At 41.7% G+C, this 26,142-nt stretch overlaps 1 protein-coding gene across 1 annotated transcript in view; it reads right to left on the bottom strand.

Moving 5' to 3' along the window:
• The window catches only part of LOC139155527 (interleukin-17 receptor E-like), a 55,021-nt gene that overhangs the window by 21,181 nt on the left and 7,698 nt on the right, over positions 1–26,142 (bottom strand). The window contains exons 2-8 of the mRNA XM_070730693.1: positions 21,112–21,127; positions 14,301–14,450; positions 13,168–13,271; positions 8,412–8,535; positions 5,890–6,023; positions 4,221–4,289; positions 2,552–2,618 (exon numbers count right to left, since the gene is read on the bottom strand). Of these exons, the coding sequence (XP_070586794.1) occupies positions 2,552–2,618; positions 4,221–4,289; positions 5,890–6,023; positions 8,412–8,535; positions 13,168–13,271; positions 14,301–14,450; positions 21,112–21,127 (664 nt within the window). The remainder of the gene's footprint in view (positions 1–2,551; positions 2,619–4,220; positions 4,290–5,889; positions 6,024–8,411; positions 8,536–13,167; positions 13,272–14,300; positions 14,451–21,111; positions 21,128–26,142) is intronic.

The following is a 26,142-nucleotide window of genomic DNA, read 5'->3' as shown; positions in this document are numbered from 1 at the left end:
TAAAAGCTGATGTTTAAACCTGGCCAAGGAGAGTCAACTAATAATTGATGAGCCAAATAATTCTGCAAATATTTGCTCAGCACGACTTGGAAACAATTGTTTTGAACGCCACAACGTATAATTGGTAAATCAAATAAGCACCTGCTCTGTTAGCAGAATGAAAAGAAATATTTTCAGACCTTGGCAAAGACCATTTACGGTACAGGCAACATGTGTATTTTACTCATCAAGCCAGAGGGTCAGTATGAGTATAACACAAAGGAGGTTTTGATTGATTCAGTTTGCCAACAATTATTTGGCAGAGTTTAGTTTTATTTGTTACATATAGTAAATTTTTATGTGCTTTTGTTTGTGCTCTGTGTGTGTGTGTGTGTGTGTGTGTGTTTGCGTGTGTGTGTGTGTTTGTCAGTGTGTGTGCCTTCATGTCATTGTTGACTCGAGGCAGCTTCCTCGACAAATCTATGATGTTTTCTTGGCAATAATTTCAGAATTTCCTTTTCCTTCTTCTTAAGGTTGATAGAAGGTTAACAGATTAACAGAGATGGAAGAGACCTTGTAGGTCATCTAGTCCAACCCCCTGCTCAAGGGGGAGACCCTACACCACTTCTGACAAATGGCAATCCAATCTCTGCTTGAAAATGACGAAGCTCCCACAATTTCCAAAAGCAAAGCTGTTTGTGGTAGCCCCTCAGGTCCTGGAACCCTGTTATCATGTCTCCCCTTGTCCTTCTCTTCGCTAGGGCTGGCCATGCCCAGTTCCTGCAACCTCTTTTCATATGTTATGGTCTCCAGTCCCCTAATCATCCTAGTTGCTCTCTCTGTCTGACCCAAAGTCACCAGGCTGATTTTATTAAGATTTTATTAGGCAAGGCTAGTACTTAAGGACAGTCTCCCAGCTTCTAAACTATTTCTTTATGGAGAAATTAGCTACCGGTAATTAATATTCTATGGCAACGAGTAGTGCTGGGCGAACTGAACCCACACAATTCGGGTCTGTACCGAATTTTGCAATGTTCGGTATGCCGAACACAAACCCGGAATTTTTTCAAACTTCGGGCAAAGTTCGGGGTCATGTTCAGCATTCGGAGCTTTGACGTCACCGGCAGGTTGCTAAGGACGCCAAGGTGATCACTTCCTGGATTCCATGGAATCCAGGAAGTGATCATCTTGGCGTCCTTAGCAACCTGCCGGTGACATCAAAGCTCCGCCCCCGGAATCTCTTCGTGGGAGGGATTCCCCGTTCGGGTTCGAGTTCGGGTTCGGCCAAATTTTGCGTAAAGTTCGTCCGAACTTGCCAAACCTGAACACCGTTGGGTTCGCCCATCACTAACAACGAGATAAACAATGTCTGAGCAACAAGAGACTGGTAAAAAGGTGAGGTTAATAAAAACACAAAACAAAAACCTCTTCCTCATATGGATCACTACTCTTATCTTTATTTATTAAATTAAATTTAAATCTTCCTGGTTACATTCCAGATCGCCAGTTTCCTGCTATCACATCAGTTTCTTGCCCTCAGACTTTGTAGGGGGGGAAGGGAAGGGCTTTAAAGGCCCCTGAGATATGGGCATCAACCGCGAACACAAAGAGATAATCCACATATACCCACCATCAGTGTTCCCTCTAATTTTTTTGGGGGGGGGGGGCGGAAAAGTATAGTATCTGAGCGGCAGTCCCTTCGGGACTGGGCAGCACAGAAATAATAAATAAACAAACAAACAAACAAACAAACAAACAAACCCTGTTTTGCCTCAGAGAATTTCAAAATAAAATACTGTACTGTGTGTCTATAACAGTGAGCTCATAATAGGGCAACTCTATCAATATCAAAATGCCACTTAAATAGTTGAACTAGTTTCAAACTAGATTTTGATTTTCTTTCTCTCTTCCTTACTCCCATTCTTTTTCTTTCTCTTTTTTCTATCTGATAGAACTCTGTACAGTGGCACCTCTACTTACGAACTTAATTCGTTCCGTGACCAGGTTCTTAAGTAGAAAAGTTCATAAGAAGAAGCAATTTTTCCCATAGGAATTGGGGAAACCACAGGGAGGGTGGAGGCCCTGTTCCCCCCCAGAAGATTCCTAGAGAGGACCCCTGGAGGCTTCTCCCTGCCTTTTCCAGCCCTCTTTCCTCCCAGGAGATTCCTAGAGGCCCCACAGAGGCTTCTCCCTGCCTTTTCCAGTTACAGTTTCAGAGAATCGGGTTTGTAAGTGGAAAATGATTCTTGAGAAGAGGCAAAAAAATCTTGAACACCCGGTTCTTATCTAGAAAAGTTTGTAAGTAGAAGTGTTGCTAGGTAGAGGTACCACTGTATATAATCAGGGAGCAAACCCCACACCAGCACTGATGACGTAATGAAATGCTTGCAAGCAAACAACCAAGTTCAGACCACCAAGGATTCCATAATATAGGCATCAGATATTTGCCCGTACTATTATTTGTGAGCCACTGACTCTTCCCATAACCTATGAAATCCTAACTCTCGTTCAGCCAATTAATAAACAAACAAAAAAAATCATTATCATCAATCTTGCCTATAGCAGGACTCACAAGCTTTTGGCTGATCCCGGAAAGGACACACGATCTTGCGAACGCTGTCTTTCTTGCTACCTGATGCCTGCAGAAAAAGAAACTAAGTCAGAAAGGTACCAGTTGATTGCATCCCATCCTTGGCCCAGTGGTTGAGCTCAGGTAGAGCTAAGGATGGAAATTGCCAAGAACCCCTCAAATAATATTGTGCCACCTTCTGTATAGATCAGTGACGGCGAACCTTTTTTTCCTCGGGTGCCAAAAGAGTGTGTGTGCATGCTATCGCGCATGCGTGAGTGCCCACAACCATAATTCAATGCCCAGGGAGGGCGAAAACAGCTTCCCCCACCCCTCTGGAGGTCAGAAACGGCCTGTTTCCCAACTTCTGGTGGGCACATTAGGCTCATGTTTTGCCCTCCCCAGGTTCCAAAGGCTTCCCTGGAGCTGGGGGAGGGTAAAAACGCCCTACCCCATCGCCCCAGAGGCTCTCTCAAAGCCAAAAATGCCCTCCCAGAACCGAGCCTCTGTGAGAGCCAAAAATCAGTTGGCTGACACACAAATGCACGTTGGAGCTGAGCTAGGGCAACAGCTCACATGCCAGCAGACATGGCTCTGCGTGCCATCTGTTGCACCCATGCCATAGGTTCGCCATTACTGGTATAGATCAACAGAAGCATTTATGTTGAGGCATTATATTGTTATTATTATTGTTGTTGTGGTGGTTGTGGTTGTTATTATTATTATGTCAACACAACACAGCAAACAAGATCACTATGCTGGATATTCCTTCCCCCTAGGCCATTACAATTTATGCATGGTATGTTTGTATGTATGTTTGGTTTTATAATAAGGGTTTTTAGTTGTTTTAGTATTGGATTGTTACATGCTGTTTTTATCATGGTTGTTAGCCACCCCGAGTCTACGGAGAGGGGCGGCATACAAATCCAATAAATAATAATAATAATAATAATTATTATTATTATTATTATTATTATTATTATTATTATTATTTCGTATTTCATCACCAGTCGTGCACTTCCCAAGCACCTAGGACTGTGTGATGTAGCAGCGAATTATGTTTGCCAATCCCAGTAAAGCAGTAAAGTGTTATTGTTATTGTTATTGTTATTTGACTTCTATGCCGCCCAATCCTGAAGGACTCAGGGCGGCTTATTTTAGTTGTACGCAGGGCTGGTATTCAACCGGTTCAGACTAGTTCGGATGAACTGGTAGTTCTGGGGATCAGCTGGCCCCGCCCACTTGACCCTGCCCTATTCTGTCCTATGTTTCTGTGTTTTTCAGCTTATCTGATTCATGTGACACAGCAGATTGCTGCACTTCGGCTGTTTTAATCACCAGCACTGCAATGGAAGGTAAGTTTTAGAGCTTAAAATGGATGGCATTGTAAATGCTGCATGTACGCGACTGGCATGCGCTCTCCGAATTGGTTGTCAAACCAGTTGAACACCACCACCAGTTGTACGGCAGGCAGAATCACTTTTTTTGTGTGAAATGAGCAGCCATATAAATTTCATGAATAAATAAATCAATAAAAATATACAAAGGAATCTAGTGAGATCTGTCACGAGACTGAACTTCGTAGGGTTCTTTAATCCCTCTCTCCAAATTTTGCATTGCCCCCACTTCAAAAAAAAACTTTACTCAGAACCTCTTGAGATGCTGCACACACCTCTATGCACAGACAAGGAAGCAGGAACTCGTATGGCAGCAATGCAGGGCGATGTTTGGAAACCAGTACCTGGGAGGTAAAGAGGAAAAAAAAAAGCCATTAAAAAAACACACACAAATAAGCAAAATTCAAGTGTTGAGTTTTACAAGAGACGCCAATGCCAACTAAAAGAAAAAAAAAGAGGGCTGTGAAAATATTTACTGTCACACACACACACCCGCATCCTGGACATAAACTGTTTCAACTTCTACCCTCAAAACATCGCTGCAGAGCACTGCAAAGCAAGACAACTAGACACAAAGGACAGTTTTTTCCCAAACGCCATCACTCTGCTAAATAAATAATTCCCTCAACATTGTCAAACTTTTTACTAAGTCTGCACTTCTATTTCTACTAGTTTTTTCTCATCATTCCTATCACCCATTTCCTGACTGTATGACTTATAACTTGTTGCTTGTATCCTAAGATTTTTATTAATATTGATTGTTTCTTCATTGCTTATTTGACCCCTACGACGATCATTAAATGTTGTGCCACATGGCTCTTGACAAATATGTCTTTTTCTTTTACGTACACAGAGAGCATATGCACCAAAGACAAATTCCTTGTGTGTCCAATCAAACTTGGCCAATAAAGAATTCTGTTCTGTTCTTTCTATTCTATTCTATATAAGAGCAAAATAAGCTGAGCATTAAAAGAAAAAAATTAAAGTGCCTCTGTTGTGGTTAGCTCTGGCCCAGCTCCTGCCCCAAGGACTGTGGATGTGGGGGAGACATCCACATGCTACAGGCCTGTTTTGCCCCCGGTGGAATCTGCTGATGAAGGCTCCTTTGACCAAGAAGACATGATTGACAGGGAGGAGGAGAGTGTGGCAGACAGCTCAGAAGGAGATCAATTATCTAGCTCCTCCTTGGATTCAGAACAAGAGTTAATGATACAGCCACGCATGCGGAGAGCGATGCATAGGCAACAACAACTGAGAGATTATTATCAAAGAAAATGAGGCCACCTGTGGTTGGGTGAGGCTGTGGTAATTAGTGAGGCTGCTATAAATAGCAGCCTGTCGGTTTGGCTATTGAGGAGGATTATCTGATCGTTGTGTTTCGTGCCTGTCTTGCTGACTTTGACCTTTGTGTGCTGATTTTTCCCTGCTTTGAAAGTAAACCAGAGCAAAGTGTGTTTCACTTTGTGAAAGAAGAAGGACTGTGAATTACCTCACGGCTGCAAGATAAGTAGCACAGAACTGATAAGGGACTTGTACAAATTACCAGTTTGTTTGGAGGCTCTTTGCTATACCAAAAGAGGGCTTAGTTTAAGTTAATTTGCATTATAAAGAACATTGTTTTGAATTTTCAAACGTTTGTGTGTCTGAAATTTGTACCTGTGAATTTTTGGGAGGAGTCTACCAGAGAGCCCGACATAACATATTCTATTCTATTCTATTCTATTCTATTCTGCTCTACTCTATTCTATTCTATTCTATATAAGAGCAAAATAAACTGAGCATTAAAAGAAAAAATTAAAGTGCCTCCAAACAAATTCAGGGTTCTCCGAACTACTCAAAATTTCCGCTACCGGTTCTGCAGAACTTGTCAGAACCTGCTGGATTTCGCCCCTGCATCCATGGGTATTTTCCAGATTTGACTTTTTTTCCCCTTTATGAACCCACCTGCCGATGGAAAGATGGTTGCAATTGCGTGCATCCCAAACTCAGCTGATGACAGAGGCGTGCAGTAATGGCCTCGGGAGCAGATACTTCAATAGCCCGGGAAGCTGGTATCCATTTGTAATGGAAGTCAAGTCCTGAAAGTGGGAGAACAGGGTAGAGAATTGTTATGACCGGACACTAAGAAAGCAAGGCGAGCCAGAATGGGAGAAGCCCTTTTATTGAAACAACAGCAAAAAAAGACAGAAGTGTCAATAACACATAGACAAAAATCACCTCAGCCGCAATCTGACAGCTCATTTATATGCAGCTATCAGATGCAGCAACCAATGGGAATCTCCGGAATCTCCCGCTCTGCAAAACGACCAATCAGAGGCATCCTCGGCTGTTACCAGGGAACGCTGGGATGCAACAAAAATTAAGTCTCATCAAATGACAAGTTCCTTTATAGCAGGAGTGTCAAACACAAGGCCTGAGGGCCAGACGTGGTTGGATCTGGCCGGCGGGGCCATGCTGGAAAATGTAAGGGTGCGGCCTGCATTGCTTTATCCCGGTCAATGCAAGGAAGACGCATGGGTCATTCTTTGTCAAGTGGACCAATTTTCAGAATCTTCCCTACTCGACCACCTTCAGTTTCAATGGAACTTTGCACATATATTCCTTATGGTATAAAACTGAGGTGTGCAAAATTTCAGGTTAAAATTTTGCACACTTCAGTTTTATACCATAGGGAATATACAGTATGTGCAAAGTTCCATTGAAATTGAAGGTAGTCGAGTGGGGACACCTGGTCCACTTGACAAAGAATGACCCGCATGCCAGCAGTTTGGAGAGTGGCATCAAGCTGGCCACGCCCACCCAGTTGGTCACCCCCAGTGAGTGGCATCCACGCCCACCCAGTTGGTCACTCCCAGTGAGTGGCACCCACGCCCACGCAGTTGGTCACCCCCAGTGAGTGGCACCCACGCCCACCCAGTTGGTCACCCCCAGTGAGTGGCACCCACGCCCACCCAGTTGGTCACCCCCAGTGAGTGGCATCAAGCTGGCCACGCCCACCCAGTTGGTAACCCCGAGTCTTCGGAGAGGGGCGGCATACAAATCTAAGTAATAAATAAATAAAAATAAAACCCCTAGTGAGTGGCATCAAGCTGGCCACGCCCACCCAGTCGGCCATGCTTGCCCAGACCCGGACCTCAATCACAGCTCTGATGCAGCCCTCAATAAAATGGAGTTCCACGCTCCTGCTTCACAATAACAATAACCATAACCATAACCATAACCATAACCATAACCATAACCATAACCATAACCATAACCATAACCATAACCATAACCATAACCATAACCATAACCATAACCATAACCATAACAATAATAAAAAATAGATTTGTATACCGCCCCTCTCCGAAGACTCGGGGCAGGTCACAACAATAGCATAGCAACAATCTCCCCAGTAATTATATCGTTTCATTTCTTTTTCCAGTTTCCTCTGCCAAATTGTCTTTTGTTGTCAAGAGGCTACAACTACACAGCCTTCCTTGCCATGGCACACTTTTCCCCACGACATGGCAATCGCTGTACAGCTAGTCCTCAACTTACAAGTGACCCCCAAATTTCCAATTCTGAGCAAAAAGTTTTTTTAGTGAGTCTTACAATCTTTTTGGCAAAGTTGTTAAATAAATCAGTGAAGTTGTTAAATGAATCATTAAGCCAGTCTGGCTCTGCCCCCCACCCCAATGACTTTGCTTGTCAGAAGCCAGCTGTGAAGGTTACAAAGGGTGATCACACATGACCTCAAGACAGAGAAATTGTTGTAAATCCATGCCAAGCGCTTGAATTTTGACCAGCGGGGATGCTGCAACAGTCATAAATGTGAAAAACAGTCATAAGTCCCTTTTTCCAATGCCATTGTAACTTTCAACAGCCACTAAATACAATAGAATAGAATAATAGAGTTGGAGGGGACCTTGGAGGTCTTCTAGTAGTCCAACCCCCTGCTTAGGCAGGAAACCCTACACTATGTCAGACAAATGGTTATCCAACATCTTCTTAAAAACTTCCAGTGTTGGAACATTCACAACTTCTGGAGGCAAGCTGTTCCACTGAGTAATTGTTCTAACTGCCAGGAAATTTCTCCTTAATTCTAAGTTGCTTCTCTCCTTGATTAGTTTCCACCCATTGCTTCTTGTTCTGCCCTCGGGTGCTTTGGTGAATAGCTTGAATAGCTTGAATGACTGATTGTGAGTCAAGAGGACTGCGTTGTGTTATCAGCTCACAGCAGAGGGAGCTCAATGATGGCTGGAACTGGTGTTTTTCCTCTTATCCCAGTTTTAAAACTTTCCAACGATCTCCTGGCCATTTATCTTCTTCACTTAATAAATACTCAGCAACTCTCTATGCTGAAGTTTTTGATGTCCAGCAGAGGTAGGTTTTTTTTGGGGGGGGGGGGTTTCCCCTAAATATACATTTGAAGATAGGAGGTGATGATGCAAGCATGGTTTATGTGCCTTGTAAAGGAGTCTTACCTGGTTGGTTATTAGGGACTTTATATATCTCTTTGAGGTTTAGCTTCCCAGCAGGAATGCTCTTCACTGAGACATACACCTCTTCATCACTGGACACCTGGAAGCTGCTGAACTGCACCTGCCACTGGAAAAACAATGCCTGGGAGTCAGAAATGTCCCTTTCATTATTCTCAGCATGTGAATCATGATGGATCTTCCCAAGCCTCCAAGGTAGAGAAGACTAGGAAACCAAAGTCAGGCAAAACCATACGACTTTTATTAGAGTAGAGTAGAGTAGTACCTCTACTTATGAACTTAATTCGTTCTGTGACCAGGTTCTTAAGTAGAAAAGTTTGTAAGAAGAAGCAATTTTTCCCTTAGGAATCAATGTAAAAGCAAATAATGTGTGTGATTGGGGGAACCATAGGGAGGGTGGATGTCCTGTTTCCTCCCAGGAGATTCCTAGAGAGGCCCCACAGAGTCTTCTCTCCGCCTTTTCCGGCCCTATTTCCTCCCAGGAGATTCCTAGAGAGGTCCCACGGAGGCTTCTCCCCACCTTTTCCAGCCCTGTTTCCTCCCAGGAGATTCCTAAAGAGGCCCCACGGAGGCTTCTCCCCACCTTTTCCGGCCCTGTTTCCTCCCAGGAGATTCCTAGAGAGGCCCCACGGAGGCTTCTCCCTGCCTTTTCCGGTTACAGTTTCAGAGGCTCAGGTTCTTAAGTAGAAAATGGTTAAGAAGAGGCAAAAAAATCTTGAACACCCGGTTCTTATCCAGAAAAGTTCATAAGTAGAGGCGTTCTTAGGTAGAAGTACCACTGTATACCGCTTCACAGTGCTTTATAGCCCTCTCTAAGAGGTTTACAGAGAGTAAGCAATCTGGGTTCTCATTTTACTGACCTTGGAAGGATGGAGGGCTGAGTCAACCTTGAGCCTACTGAGATTCGATCTGCCAAACTGCTGGCTTGATCAGCAGAAGTAGATTGCAGTACTGCATTCTAACCACTGCACCACCAAGGCTCTTTTGAATTGGGTTGAGAGAGGGATGACAAACCATCCGATAAGCTTTTGAGGGCTGTACTTCAGCCAATTCTCCTACAGCCCACAATGCAGCCACGAAGTTGCCTGACTTCAGCTCAACGGTGATTCATGAAATCATTTTGAAAGTAATGTGCTGACGATGCAGCCGCTTTCTCACCAGCCCTGTGAATCATCTGCACTACAGCATCTATTTCCAGTGTCAACTGCCTGTCACCCCAGCCTTGTGAATCAGGTACTGTTGTGTCCAGAGGACAGTTAGGCCTTGTACCCGCCCCATATTCCTTGGGAGAGAAAATACTACAAGGTGATTGGTTGGCTGAGCCTGGCAGCGAGGGGGATATATAGCTGCCAGGCACGACGGTCATGTTGTTGTCTTGTTTTGTTCCTTAACCGTTACCTTCTGCTCTGTTAAATAAAAGAACCGTTATTTACCCTAAGTCTGAGAGGAGAGGCCTCTTTCTGCACCTGATCCATTTGGTGGGAAGGGGATTCTCAGTCAAATAGAAAAGGACAACATCCCCTATAATAAGACTCAGTCATAGAGTGGAGTGCAGTGGAGTGGAATGGAATGGAATAGAATAGAATAGAATAGAATAGAAGTTGGAAAGAACCTGGGAGGTCTTCTAGTCCAACCCCCAGCTTAGACAGGAAACCCTACACTACTTCAGACAAATGATTATCCAACATCTTCTTAAAAACGTCTAGTGTTGGAACATTCATAACTTCTGGAGACAAGCTGTTCCACTGATCAATTGTTCTAACCGTCAGGAAATTTCTCCTTAGTTTTAAGTTGCTTCTCTCCTTGATCAGTTTCCACCTATTGCTTTTGGTTCTGCCCTCAGGTGTTTTGGAGAATAATTTTAACTCCTTCTTCTTTGCGGCAACCCCTGAGATATTGGAACACTGCGATCATGTCTGCTATCATTAAACTAGGCCTACCCAGTTCCTGCCACCGTTCTTCATATGTTTTATCCTCCGGTCACCTAATCATCTTTGTCACTGTTCTTTGCCCTTTTTCTAGAATCTCAATATCCTTTTTGCATCGTGGCGACCAAAACTGAATGCAGTATTCCAAGTGTGGCCTTACCAAGGCTTTATAAAGTGGTATTAACACTTCATGTGATCACTTCACATGGACTGCAACTCATGTTTATAAAGATCCAAGCTAGAAGCGGTTACCAGGGGGGAGAAATTCTACACCTACAGTTTTCCCTGGATGGAATAGAGTACTTAACTCACTGAATTTATGCCTGTTATATAACTTGTATTGATGCAGGTAGTCCTTATGACCGCAATTAACACACACACCCATGAAACACCTGTTGTTTGTAATACTATAGCGTCTCCTTCTTGAGGAGGGGTTGATCTAGATTCTAGAAGATATCCAACGTCCCTTTGCAACTCGTTTATTCTGTCATTGAGACATAGAAACATAGAAGACTGACGGCAGAAAAAGACCTCATGGTCCATCTAGTCTGCCCTTATACTATTTCCTGTATTTTATCTTACAATGGATATATGTTTATCCCAGGCATGTTTAAATTCAGTTACTGTGGATTTACCAACCACGTCTGCTGGAAGTTTGTTCCAAGGATCTATTACTCTTTCAGTGAAATAATATTTTCTCACGTTGCTTTTGATCTTTCCCCCAACTAACCTCAGATTGTGTCCCCTTGTTCTTGTGTTCACTTTCCTATTAAAAACACTTCCCTCCTGAACCTTATTTAACCCTTTAACATATTTAAATGTTTCGATCATGTCCCCCCTTTTCCTTCTGTCCTCCAGACTATACAGATTGAGTTCATTGTCTTTCCTGATACGTTTTATGCTTAAGACCTTCCACCATTCTTGTAGCCCATCTTTGGACCCATTCAATTTTGTCAATATCTTTTTGTAGGTGAGGTCTCCAGAACTGAACACAGGATTCCAAATGTGGTCTCACCAGCGCTCTATATAAGGGGATCACAATCTCCCTCTTCCTGCTTGTTATACCTCTAGCTATGCAGCCAAGCATCCTGCTTGCTTTTCCTACCACCCGACCACACTGCTCACCCATTTTGAGACTGTCAGAATTCACTACCCCTAAATCCTTCTCTTCTGAAGTTTTTGCTAACACAGAACTGCCAATGCAATACTCAGATTGAGGATTCCTTTTCCCAAAGTGCATTATTTTACATTTGGAAACATTAAACTGCAGTTTCCATTGAGACAGTTGTTAAGTGAGTTTTATCACATTTTGCAACCTTTCTTGCCACAGAACAACAATCACTGTAGTTGTTAAGTTGGTAACAACTAAAGAGTAGTTGAGTTGTGAAGTAAATCTGGTTTCCTTATTGACTTCCTTGTCAAATCGCAATAGGGAAACCAGATTTACTTCACAACCTGTTACCATGGCTATTCTAATTCATGAACTCTTATATACTGACAGGGATTGTGTTCCAGAGAAAGGGAGCCACCACGGAGAAGATCCTTCTTCTGGGTCCCGCCAGATATATCTCCACAGGTGGCATGCGGAGCCATAACAGAAGGCACGTGAGACTTTGCCAAAAATCCCCCGACAGACAAACCGGAAGTTTGGAAAAATGCACTTCCGGTTTGCCGTTCTACTGTTTTTTGCACTCCGGAGGGTTCAGGGAAACTTCCTGAAGCCCCGGAGTGCACAAAAAAGCACAATGGGCAAACTAGAACTTCCAGTTTGCCCGTTGTGCTGGTTTTTGCACTCCGGAGCTTCAGGAAGCTTCCCTGAACCCTCCGGAGTGCACAAAAAACAGCAGAACAGCAAAACGGAAGTGCATTTTTCCAAACTTCCGATTTGCCCTTTTGGCATTTTTTTTCACCTACCAGGCTTCAGACAAGGCCTGTGCACATGCGTGGGGGGGCAGAATTTATTTATTTGTTTGTTTGTTTGTTTATTTATTATTTTGTTTTTTTAATTTTTAATTTATTTATTTACTATTTACTTATTTACTTATTTATTTACTTACTTACTTACTTACTTACTTACTTACTTACTTACTTACTTACTTACTTACTTACTTACTTATTTGATTTGTATGCCGCCCCTCTCCGTAGACTCGGGGCGGCTAACAACAATAATAAAACAGCATATGACAAATCTAATATTTAAAATAACTAAAAACCCTTATTAAAAATCAAACATACACACAAACATACCATGCATAAATTGTATAGGCCTGGGGGGAAAGGAATATCTCAATTCCCCCATGCCTGATGACAGAGGTGGGTTTTAAGGAGTTTACAAAAGGTGAGGAGGGTGGGGGCAATTCTGATGTCTGGGGGGAGCTGGTTCCAGAGGGTCGGGGCTGCCACAGAGAAGGCTCTTCCCCTGGGTCCCGCCAGACGACATTGTTTAGTTGACAGGACCCGGAGAAGGCCAACTCTGTGGGACCTAACTGGTCACTGGGATTCGTGCGGCAGAAGGCGGTTCCCGGAGATATGGGGTGGAGGTATGCATGAATGGGGTGGTGCGCATGGATGGGGGGAAGGGAAGGGGTGTGGGCACATGCACGTATGCTAGCACACTCACACCCACACCCCTTTTGGCATGTGAAACAAAAAAGGTTCACCATCACTGCCTTAGGGGATGGGACCGCAACATTGCTTGCCTCCCTGCTCTAGTGGGCTGGGTAGATCTAACCAGCATGAAACAGTTTCTCAGATAACCTGGTCCCAAGATGGGTCAAGTGTGCCTTGTTCAGGTTATTGTGCGCATACGTTACCTTAGCCACAGTTTTGTTCTGATGCTCCTGCGTTTTCACGACCTGAAGCTTGCCGAAACGCTTAGAGCTTAGAACGAAAAAGTCCAGTTCCAAGCCTTTAATACCTAAAGTCAAAACAAACAAGAAGGGAAGATCTTATATCCTAGCTTTCCCAAATAGGGTGAATTCCATGTGTTTTATATTTATGTTGTATGATTTGTGCACTTATTGGATTTACGGGTAGTCCTCGATAAACGAAATAATATTAGGTTGGTTCATTATATTAAAATAAGCTTAATTAGTTTTATTGAAATGTACAAATAAAGCAAATTGAATATGATAAGTAAAATTAGAATATAAGAATAGAGATATTTTAAAGAAGTGTTTTAATAAAGCAAGTCGAATTTGATAAGTAAAATTGGCATATAAGAACAGAGATGGTTTTGAAAGATTCATAAAAATGGAATTAATGAACAATAGATGATTTATGGTGTACTGGAAAAAAAATGTATGAAATTGGTTATATATTTTTTCTTTTCTTTCCCCCCCCCCCCCCTTTTTTAGTATTTTAAATGTTTATGATTTGATATAGGGTTTTTTAGATTTGAGTAAAATGTGTAAATAGAAATAGGAGGCACTGTGGCCCATCAGTTAATTATAATGTTAGAAATATTATTTGTCAGTATATATTTGAGGGAACATTAATGAAGAGAAGTAATACATGATGATTTTGATTGCTGGACGACAGGATTAGATAAATAATTACTTTTTTTTTTTTGCAATAAGGGACAAAAGATCTATAGAGAAATTAAGAATTTTGTATTACAATTTTTTCCTGAGATTATACAAGAGTTACTAACAAAATACTGCTTTTTATTATACTGGAAATAGAAGATATTTGACATTGTACTAAAGGAAGGAAAAATAATAATAATAATAATAATAATAATAATAATAATAATAATAATAATAATACTGTGAAAACAATGTTTTCAAGGCTGTGCCTTAGAAAGGCATTGTCATTTCCAACTTAACCTATAGCACTCCAAATGTTCTATCAAGATTCCCACAATTATTGCACCCTCAACAACCTGAGCTCTCCTTCAGCAATCTAGTCCCCAACTTCAACACCCTCCACCTGGGCTCCATCATACCTGTAGAGTTCAGAGCCACATAGATTTGCAGACAGGTCTGTTCTTCATGGTTGCAACACTGAACTGCACTTAGGAGAAGGTCTGGCAAGAGCTGAGATGGGGTTTCCTCCAGCTTGCGCTGGCATTGGGAACAGAAGCTGGGTGGATCTCCTGTCGAAGAGAGTAAAAAGTGATTGAAAGGCAGAGACAAATACGTTTTTCTTACTTTGTTATGTATGTATGTATGTATGTATGTATGTATCTATCTATCTATCTATCTATCTATCTATCATCTATCTATCTATTATCTCTCTCTATCATCTGTCTGTCTATCTATCTATCTATCTATCTATCTATCTATCTATCATCTATCTATCTATCATCTATCTATCTATCATCTATCTATCTATTATCTCTCTCTATCATCTGTCTATCTATTATCTCTATCATCTATCTATCTATCTATCATCTATCTATCTATTATCTCTCTCTATCATCTGTCTATCTATTATCTCTCTCTATCATCTATCTATCTATCTATCTATCTATCTATCTATCTATCTATCATCTATCTATCTATTATAGAAACATAGAAGTCTGACGGCAGAAAAAGACCTCATGGTCCATCTAGTCTGCCCTTATACTATTTTCTGTATTTTATCTTAGGATGGATATATGTTTATCCCAGGCATGTTTAAATTCAGTTACTGTGGATTTATCTACCACGTCTGCTGGAAGTTTGTTCCAAGGATCTACTACTCTTTCAGTAAAATAATATTTTCTCATGTTGCTTTTGATCTTTCCCCCAAAGATCTCTATCTCTCTCTATCATCTGTCTGTCTGTCTGTCTATCTATCTATCTATCTATCTATCTATCTATCTATCATCTATCTATCTATCTATCTATCTATTTATCTACCATCTATCTATCTATTATCTCTCTCTATCATCTGTCTGTCTATCTATCTATCTATCATCTATCTATCTATTATCTCTCTCTATCATCTATCTATCTATCTATCTATCTATCTATCATCTATCTATCTATCTATCATCTATCTATCTCTCTCTCTCTCTATCATCTGTCTATCTATTATCTCTCTCTACCATCTATCTATCTATCTATCTATCATCTATCTATCTATTATCTCTCTCTATCATCTGTCTATCTATTATCTCTCTCTATCATTTGTCTATCTATTATCTCTCTCTATCATCTATCTATCTATCTATCATCTATCTATCTATTATCTCTCTCTATCATCTATCTATCTATTATCTCTCTCTATCATTTGTCTATCTATTATCTCTCTCTATCATCTATCTATCTATCTATCTATCTATCTATCTATCTATCTATCTATCTATCTATCTATATCTATTCCCTCCTTCCTTCCTTCCTTCCTTCCTTCCTTCCTTCGTTCCTTCCTTCGACTTATAAGCTGCCCCACTTCCAAAGGACTCTGTCAAGGATACAGAGATAAACAGGGAGAGAGGAAATCAGTTGAGTCACAAAAAAGAAGCAAATGGGACCAGAATTGGGTTTTTCCACAAGGATCCAAAAATTCAAGATGGCGGCCACTATCATGCAAACAATTATTATTATTATTATTTATTATTATTTATTAAATTTGTATGCCGCCCCTCTCCGCAGACTCGGGGCGGCTCACAGCAGCAATGGAAAACAATATACAATACAAATCTAATATTACAAAGTTAAAAACCCATAATTTAAAAAACGTGCACACAACATACCATACATAAACTATATAGGCCTGGGGAAGATGTCTCAGTTCCCCCATGCCTGACGGCAGAGGTGGGTTTTAAGGAGTTTACGAAAGGCAAGGAGGGTGGGGGCAATCCTAATCTCTGGGGGGAGCTGGTTCCAGAGGGTCGGGGCCGCCAGACAACATTGTTTAGTTGACAGGACCCAGAGAAGACCAACTCTGTGGGACCTGACTGGTCGCTGGGATTCGTGCGGCAGAAGGCGGTCCCAGAGATATCCTGGTCCGATGCCATGAAGGGCTTTATAGGTCATAACCAACACTTTGAATTGTGACCGGAAACTTTCCCCAAGTCCCCAGGAGCAGTCTGCAGGCTTCCCAGACCCTTTCTTCAACCCCATTTTTATGAAAAAAAACCCTGGATTAAAAATGGCCTGTTTTTCACAAAAACAGAGGCCTTTTTGCCATTCCCCAGCACCCAAGAGTTCTCTGCAGGTGGAGGAGGGAGGGCTTTGAGAGGCCAAAAATGGCTGTATTTGGTATATAAGATACATCTACATTTCCACCCTCTTTTAGGGCGGGGGAAGGTACTTCTTATGCTCTGAAAAATATAGTAAGTCAGTATCTTCCAATACAAAGCAAAGAAGAGCAAATCAGAAGAAGGACGCAAGTTTGTAGAACAATATTAACCTTGGCCATATTAAGACGTGGGGAGTTCAACACCCAGAATTCCTCAGCCAGAATGTTAAGCAATAATGAATTAGAGCATCAAGCTAGAGTTCTAGTCTTGCGTTACACATAAAGCCAACTAGGTGACCTTGGGGCAGTCCCTCTCTCTCAGCCCTAGGAAGAAGCCAGCAAGGGAAATTTTGACAAGAAAACCACAGCCGAGATGGGTTGCTGGCAGTTCGGACCGGTTCTATATTGAGCTTCCTAGGAAACACACACACCCCAAAGATTTTGAAGCTACAATTAATAACTGTGTAGTAGAGAGAGGCCTGAATCCCAGTGTCTGGTCGTGAATCCACGTTGGGCCTCAAGTTCAAATGTTTAATCTGTTATCTTCTTTGGTTGCTACTATGGGTTTCAATCTTTGTATTTATGAGCCAAATCATTTCTGATTTTGCCATCCAGAGTTATTTGTTGAGATGGGCAGCCATCACGAATTGACTAATGAAATATTATTATTTTTTATTTATTTTATTTCTTGGATTTGTATGCTGCCCCTCTGCGTAGACTTGGGGCGGCTAACAACAGTAGTACAAAACAGCATGTAAATCCAATACTAAAACAGTTAAAAAACCCTTATTTGTAAAACCAAACATACATACAAACAAACATACCATGCATAAATTGTAAAGGCCTAGGGGGAAAGAATATCTCAGTTCCCCCATGCCTGATGGCAGAGGTGGGTTTTAAGGAGCTTACGAAAGGCGAGCAGGGTGGGGGCAATTCTAATCTCCGGGGGGAGTTGGTTCCAGAGGGCCAGGACCACCACAGAGAAGGCTCTTCCCCTGGGGCCCGCCAAATGACATTGTTTTGTTGACGGGACACGGAGAAGGCCGACTCTGTGGGACCTAACTGGTCGCTGGGATTCGTGTGGCAGAAGGCGGTCTCGTAGATACCCTGGTCCGGTGCCATGAAGGGCTTTATAGGTGATGACCAACACTTTGAATTGTGACCGGAAACTGATCGGCAACCAATGCAGACTGCGGAGTGTTGGTGTAACATGGGCATACTTAGAGAAGCCCATGATTGCTCTCGCAGCTGCATTCTGCACGATCTGAAGTTTCAGAACACTTTTCAAAGGTAGCTCCATGTAGAGAGTGTTACAGTAGTCGAACCTCGAGGTGATGAGGGCATGAGTGACTGTGAGCAGTGACTCCCGATCCAAATAGGGCCGCAACTGGTGCACCAGGCGAACCTGGGCAAACGCCCCCCTCGCCACAGCCGAAATATGTTTCTCTAATGTGAGCTGTGGGCAGCCATCACGAATTGACTAATGAAATAAATACGTAAACTGGCACATTGAACTGCAAACAGGTTCTAGGGCAAAGTTTACATTAATCCACACGCACAACCTGCGTGTAAGGCAAAAAAGGTGTAAGGCATCAAAGTGCAATGCGTATGTCTCTATAGAAAAAGGACAAGAAGTACCTAGCAAAAACCATATATGTTTACCTATTCCCTGGTGAGTGATCTATTTAAATGCCCTTGGTGACATATTTGCCTGGTTTATAATCAACTCACATTTGATTAGGATTTGTTTGGTTTTGTCTTTACCTGATGTGCAAACTCAGCCATTAGGTATCTTCCTTTCCATGTAATCCTCTAATAAACAAATCCATTTAGAGACTGGATAAGAAAGCTTGTTTGGATACCTAACTCGCATTATAGTGTCTATACAATAGCTGATTGTTAAGTCTATTTACAATGGCTACTTGCACACGCTCCAAAGGAAGCAGTAAAACAGGGCAGGATTTCTGTAATATTAGCACGTAACATAGAAAAAAGAAGAATTCCTCTATTGCAGTAAGGACGTGGATTTCTTCGGTGATTTTCCAAAGCAAACCAGCACGTTTGATTGACTGCATTCGCACGGTGCTAAGGCAGGATATTTTAAAGAAAAATAATTTGTTTTTGGTTCACATAGAATGTTAACCCAATAATGAGTGGGTTTGTACATCATACTAAGCGGTGGAGGGGAAGAAAAACACCCAAACTCAGAGAGTCTTGGTAGTGCAGTGGTTAGAGTGCAGTACAGTACTGCAAGCTACTTCTGCTGATCACCGGCTGCCAGCAGTTTGGCAGATCGAATCTCAATAGGTTCAAGGTTGACTCAGCCTTCCATCCTTCCGAGGTCGGTAAAATGAAGACCCAGATTGTTGGGGGGCAATATACCCTCTCTAAGCTGTAAAAATAGCTTAGAGAAGGCTGTAAAGCACTGTGAAGCGATATATAAATCTAAATGTTATTGCTATCTAAACTGTGTTACAGATAATCCTTGACTTACAACCATAAGTGTGGCTGTTAACAACAACAACGACAACAGAGTTGGAAGAGACCTTGGAGGTCTTCTAGTCCAACCCCCTGCTTAGGCAGGAAACCCTACACCACTTCAGACAAATGGTTATCCAACATCTTCTTTAAAACTTCCAGTGTTGGAGCATTCACAACTTCTGGAGGTGAGCTGTTCCACTGATTCATTGTTCTAACTGTCAGGAAATTTCTCCTTAGTTCTAAGTTGTTTCTCTCCTTGTTCAGCTTCCACCCAGCTTCTTGTTCTATCCGCAGGTGTTTAGCAATTGTTCAAGTTGCAATGGTGCTGAAAGAGGGGACTTTATGATCCCGAATCTACGGAGAGGGGCGGCATACAAATCTAATAAATAATAATAATAATGATCAGTCCTTGCACTTGCAACAATCAAGCACCTCTGATCAAAATTTGGGCCTATGGCCAGAGGCATGGAATTTATGAGTGTTGCCGTGACTTCAACTCCCTTTCCTGAGCTAGCATGACTGGAGGAGGAATTCTGGGAGTTGAAGTCCACTAGTCTTAAAGCTGCCACGTTTGAAGTTTGTAAAAAATGTACATGGCTGTAGAAAGTGTACATGGTTGTAAAACGTATTCTGCTACACTGGTATTTTATGAAATAATATATATCTACACCATGTGGTTCAAATAATATTTTCCTTGTTTCCCTCCTCTAAAATCTAGGTGCATCGTATACTTTGAAAAATACGGTAACTTTCAAATTTAGCTGGGTATCTGGGGATAACATCAAATTAATAGAATAGTGTTGTTGTTGTTTTTTAAAAAGTCAACAGGGTGTCTTCATGCCATGGATAAGACGATATGCTACAGTAGCTGAAATCAAAAAGCTCTTCAAAAACCCACGAGGGCAAATTTAACAGTTTTTGTAGTGGTGCACCATTGATCTCAAGTCACAACGCCTTGGAATCAAATCTGCACTGGTTTCCTACCAAGTGTTGGTTATGACCTATAAAGCCCTTCATGGCATCGGACCAGAATATCTCCGGGACTGCCTTCTGCCGCACGAATCCCAGCGACCGGTTAGGTCCCACAGATTTGGCCTTCTCTGGGTCCCGTCGACTAAACAATGTCACTTGGCGGGACCCAGGAGAAGAGCCTTTTCTGTGGTGGCCCTGACCCTCTGGAACCAGCTCCCCCCAGATATCAGAGTTGCCCCCACCCTCCTTGCCTTTCACAAGCTCCTTAAAACCCACCTCTGTCGTCAGGCATGGGGGAATTGAAATTTCACTTCCCCCTAGGCTTATAGAATTTATACATGGTATGCTTGTATGGTTCTTTAAATTGGGGTTTTTTAGATTATTTTTAACATTAGATTTGTTTACATTGTCTTTTCATTGTTGTTAGCCACCCCGAGTCTTCGGAGAGGGGTGGCATACAAATCAAATCAAATCAAATCAAATCAATAAATAAATAAACAAGCAAACAAGCAAACAAGCAAACAAGCAAACAAGCAAACAAATAAATATTTGTAACTCAAGAGTTGAAATGAGAGTTGGTGCTCTCTGAGCTTGGTTGTTTCTTGCAGAAGTTTCATTACCCAACTAGGTACCATCATCAATTAAGCTGGTCAAGAGAATCCATCAGATGAGAGCACCAAAGACCCCTGGTTGTCTACTCTAACCTCAGCCCAACTGAATGCTGCACGATCTCCGTTCCGCACCCCTCATTCAGATCCCAATTGATATCTCCATATTTCCCGGGCTGGAGCCGGAACGCTAATTGCGCTCACTGCCGCGGCTCGTAAGTTTTTGTGGAGCCAGCGCGATTTTGCTGCTGCACCTGTGGAGGAAGCAAAATCACGCACAGAACCGCAGGTGCGCCCGTGTTTCAGCGAGGTTTTTTTGCTTCCGTGCATGCCAAAACACGGGTGCACCTGCAGCTCCTTGCGCGATTTTGCTAGCTCCACAGGTGCAGCAGCAAAATCACATTGGTCCTGCAAGAATGTACAAACCGTGGGGGCGAGTGCAATTTAGCATTCCGGCTAGTAGCCCACTGCTGCCCGGGCTCAAGTTCAACAAAGAGTAAGTTTCATTAAAAATGTTAATTTTCTTACCAGAAACACTGCAATCCTGCAAAACAAGAAAGAAAGATAGAATTAGAGGGGGGGAGGAGTTAAATCCAAGGCTTCTCTTTGTAAAACAGAACATTCACAAGCTCTCTGAAGCCTCTTCTGGAGGCTTTGTGTATTGCGTGTGTATTGGACATATTCACTGGGTTTTAGCCAACCCTTGCTGAGTCTGAAGATGACGAGATAAAAGAACAACTTCTTCACACAACATCTAATACAATTTGGGGACTTTCGTCACCACAATGATACCAGGGCTGCTGATCTTTAAGCCCATCTACACCCTTGAAGGTCATCTACAGGGCTGTGTAAAATCTGCCCGTTGAAAAACAGAGGCAACTCCATGGTATGAAAGCACCATTTCTGACATAAACTTCATGGGAGTTTCCATTCAGTTGGGAAGCATCGCAGGAAGGGCTCTTCTAAAACTCTTTTTTTTGGTAATTTTTTTTAAAAAATTCTCCACAATTTTCATTTATACAGTGGTACCTCTACCTAAGAGCACCTCTACTTACAAACTTTTCTAGATAAGAACCGGATGTTCATGATTTTTTTTGCCTCTTCTCAAGAACCATTTTCCACTTACAAACCCGAGCCTCCGAAACTGTAACCGGAAAAGGCAGGGAGAAGCCTCCGTGGGGCCTCTCTAGGAATCTCCTGGGAGGAAACGGGGCTGGAAAAGGTGGGGAGAAGACTCTGTGGGGCCTCTCTAGAAATCTCCTAGGAGGAAACAGGGCCAGAAAAGGTGGGGAGAAGCCTCCATGGGGCCTCTCTAGGAATCTCCTGGGAGGAAACAGGGCAGGAAAAGGTGGGAAGCCTCCATGGGGCCTCTCTAGGAATCTTCTGGGAGGAAACAGGGCCCGTGGTTTCCCCAATCACATGCATTATTTGCTTTTACATTGATTCCTATGGGAAAAATTGCTTCTTTTTACAAACTTTTCTACTTAAGAACCTGGTCACGGAATGAATTAAGTTCGTAAGTAGAGGTACCACTGTATATCAATACACATACCTTAAAATATGTCAATAATATACTGTTAAGGAGTGTGCAGAACCCTTGAGGAAACCTGGGATTCCAGCAGATATTCAGGGTTGGGGAGGGGGGAAGCTTCGGAAAAGTGACATTTGGAATATAAGATGCACCCAAATTTTCAGCCTCTTTTAGGGAGGAAAAAGGTGCGTCTTATATTCTGAAAAATATGTTAGTTTTTGTCTCTTGGGTTTACTACCAATTAATTTTCAATTTTTTTCCCAAAGTAACCGCTATAGCTTAACTTCCCAAAAGATTCTCTCATGCCTCTTAATTTTAAGCCGTATTGCTCCCTCTCCTTACTTAATATCTTTACTCACCATTCACCTTTTTTTAAAAGAAAAAAAATCTATTATTTCTAAATGCCCTTTCTTAAACTCCTTTGAAAGACACCAAGATTCCCAGGACTTGAGCGAATCCTAATTTTTCTAAGAACGAAGGGAATGGGGGAAAATCCTGCAGCAGCCCATTTCCCCGTATAATCCACCACGTTACTTTGTTTACCAAACTCTGCAACGACTTTAATACGGCCTAGTCAAAAACAGATCCACCAGATAATCCTGCTTTCCCCCACCTACACGATCCTCTATTAGTCATTTGCGATCTAAGACAAAATGGAGATTAGGGATAGGAAAGTTGGCTTTCTTTCGATATTTCTCTCTGCGGTTGTTGACACACGATTCTTATCTCAGGAGACGGGCAATTCAAAAATTGACTTTTGCTCTTGTTTCGCTTCTCAGTGTGGGGAGATTTGGTGCATTTAGTGTGCCCACAAATGTGGTTTTCTGTTCCTGCATAAAGGCAACCTCTGCTCTAACCAAGTAGAGGCATAGAGAGAGAGGCACACCTTTGATTGTGTAACACTGTGCCGGTAACAAATCACTGAAAAACATTTGAGCTCTACTGCAGCAACATTGCTCAATCTGTTCTGGGTACAAGGGGAAAGCTGGGGATTTAAGGCTGGGATAGACAACCAGATACTTTCAAATTATAAAAATCTTAATTAGGAGGTAAAGCTTTAGTCGCCCAACTAGCCTCAGATTGTGCCCCCTTATAAGAGGGCACAATCTGAGGCTAGTTGGGGGAAAGATTAGAAGCAACGTGAGAAAATATTATTTTACTGAAAGAGGAATAGATGCTTAGAACAAACTTCCAGCAGACGTGGTTGGTAAATCCACAATAACTAAATTTAAACATGCCTGGGATAAACATATATCCATCCTAAGATAAAATACAGGAAATAATATAAGGGCAGACTAGATGGACCATGAGGTCTTTTTCTGCCGTCAATCTTCTATGTTTCAAATATAAATATAAATATAAATATAAATATAAATATAAATATAAATATAAATATAAATATAAATATAAATATAAATATAAATATAAATATAAATATAAATATAAATATAAATATAAATATAAATATAAATATAAATATAAATATAAATATAAATATAAATATAAATATAAATATAAATATAACATATTTTTGCTGACAATGAAAATTCGTTCCTCTGTGCACATAAAAGATATATATATGTACACAGAGGGATGAATAAGAGAGCTGGAACTGCGAAGAGAACATAAGAATCACACACAGGCTGAAGAAGGAATGAGAGAGCTAGAATTGAGAAGAGAAGAGAAATTACTGGATGAGGCAGCAAGGGGACAAGAATTCCAATTAACTGAACAAGAAAAGGAATTGGAAAAAGTAACAATAGAATATAAAAAGCAAAGAATGACAAGATCCGCAAAAGAAAATACAGGTATCTCTACCTACGAACGCCTCTACTTGCGAACTTTTCTAGATAAGAACCAGGTGTTCAAGATTTTTTTGCCTCTTCTCAAGAACCATTTTCCACTTACAAACCTGAGCCTCTGAAACTGTAACCGGAAAAGGCAGGGAGAAGCCACCGTGGGGCCTCTCTAGAAATCTTCTGGGAGGAAACAGGGCCAGAAAAGGCAGGGACAAGCCTCTGTGGGGCCTCTCTAGGAATTTTCTGGGAGAAAACAGGGCCTCCACCCTCCCTGTGGTTTCCCCAATCGCACACATTATTTATTTTTACATTGATTCCTATGGGAAAAATTGCTTCTTCTTATGAACTTTTCTACTTAAGAACCTGGTCACGGAACAAATTAAGTTCGTAAGCAGAGGTGCCACTGTACAGTACTGTCCTAGACTTACTGTCACAATTGAGCCCAAAATTTGTGTTGCTAAGCGAAACATTTGTTAAGTTAGTTTTGACGAATTTTACGACCTTTTCTCACCTCAGTTGTTAAGTGAATCATTATTATTATTTTTTATTATTATTATTTATTGGATCTGTATGCCGCCCCTCTCCGCAGACTTTGCAGTTGTTAAGTAACTCTGGCTTCCCTATTGGCTTTGCTCGTCAGAAAGGTGATCACATGACCACCGGACCCTACAACCAACACAAACACATGCCAGTTGTCAAGCATCCGAATTTTGACCACATGACCAAGATCACTTGCAAATGCCGTAAAAGTGAAAAACGGTCATAAGTGCTGGTGTGACTTTGAACCGTCAGTAAATGAATTGATGTGATTCAAGGACAATCTGCACTGACTAAGAAGAATAAATATCTTACGGCAGACAGTCAAGTTTTGTTTACAATTTTCTCTGAGAGTTTGCAACAGACTGAGAAATTAAAAGCAAGCTTATCTCATCAACAACGGCAAAGACAAGGCGCCTTTGATTTCCTCCTACCAGTCAATCATCATCCTTTTCCTCTTCCCTTCCCATCGCTGTTTCCTTTTATGCATGTCATCTTTATTGTAAAAACGATGGCAACGATTCCGATGATTGATGCGTAAAACCCCTTAGGAGTCGTTTCAGCAGAAGAGGAAGGGGGCGTAAAATACTTAATCATTGTTTTTGTTCATAAATAACGGAAAACTACTGATGGTCTTTTTTTGGCATGGGAAAAAATGGTAAAGGAAAAAATATTATTGCAGCCCGAGGCGGAGTAACGACACGGACACAGAGAGCTGGATTTAAAATGGGTCATTTTTATTAATTAAATTTGCATAATTTATTCATTAAATTAGCATAAATTTAACTAAAGCCTAACAAGGACCCGCAGGGTCAAACAATTACTTCCGGGGCGGAAAATGAGGTCAGAAAAACTTCTGGGGCAACTTATGGGCGTAGCTCCATGCTGATCCAGGTGAAGGGCTCCGCCATGCACCTGCATGTGGGAGGTCTCGCCGTCTAACCCCTACAAGGGGATAGAGATGGGCGGGACCCAAAGACGGGTTCCCCCCAATTGGTCAGATCGAGCTAAAGGCACCATGACCTTTGGAGAGAACCTGTCAATCATCCCCAAAGATTATTTTATTTTATTATATTATATATTATTCCATTAAAGGTCCAATGCAACATTGTATTAATGTGTATGCAGTGATTGGCTCCTACGGGTATGGTCAGGTACGCAGAACGGGTAAAAATATTTTGCATTTTTTTAAAAAAAATTCCCTTCTCAGCTCTGGGTCTGTTTTTCCTATTGCATTAAATGAAGTTGAATGTGTATAATTTTGGGAGAGCTGTGCGTGTCTCTCTGTGTGTACATACACATACAGTTTATATAGTAGATAATGTATATTTTTGTGTGCCTGTGCGTAATATGTATGTATACATATGGCCTATATACACAGAATTAAATGGTATATTTTGGATCTTCAGCAATAGTAAATAGATAGGGAAATTGTATTTCTTTGAGGCGAGGAGAGGCCAGGCACCCTAACCCTAACCCTCACCCTAACTCAAATCCTTGACGTGAGTGATGTCAAGTTGGCCATCTTTAAGCCAGTCACATGATCTTTAAGCCACTCCGGTCACAATTCACATGGGGGAATTGAAAGGTTTTTCTCCTTTCCCCCTAGGCTTATAGAATTTATACATGGTATGTTTGTTGGTATGATTGGTCTCTTAAATTGGGGTTTTTAGATTACTTTTTAATATTAGA

Source organism: Erythrolamprus reginae, unplaced genomic scaffold (assembly GCF_031021105.1).
Source record: "Erythrolamprus reginae isolate rEryReg1 unplaced genomic scaffold, rEryReg1.hap1 H_27, whole genome shotgun sequence".
In the NCBI taxonomy this organism is placed as follows: Eukaryota; Metazoa; Chordata; class Lepidosauria; order Squamata; family Dipsadidae; genus Erythrolamprus; species Erythrolamprus reginae.
The sequence above is the reverse complement of the archived record's forward strand: the minus strand, read 5'-3'. Positions and strand labels throughout refer to the sequence as shown.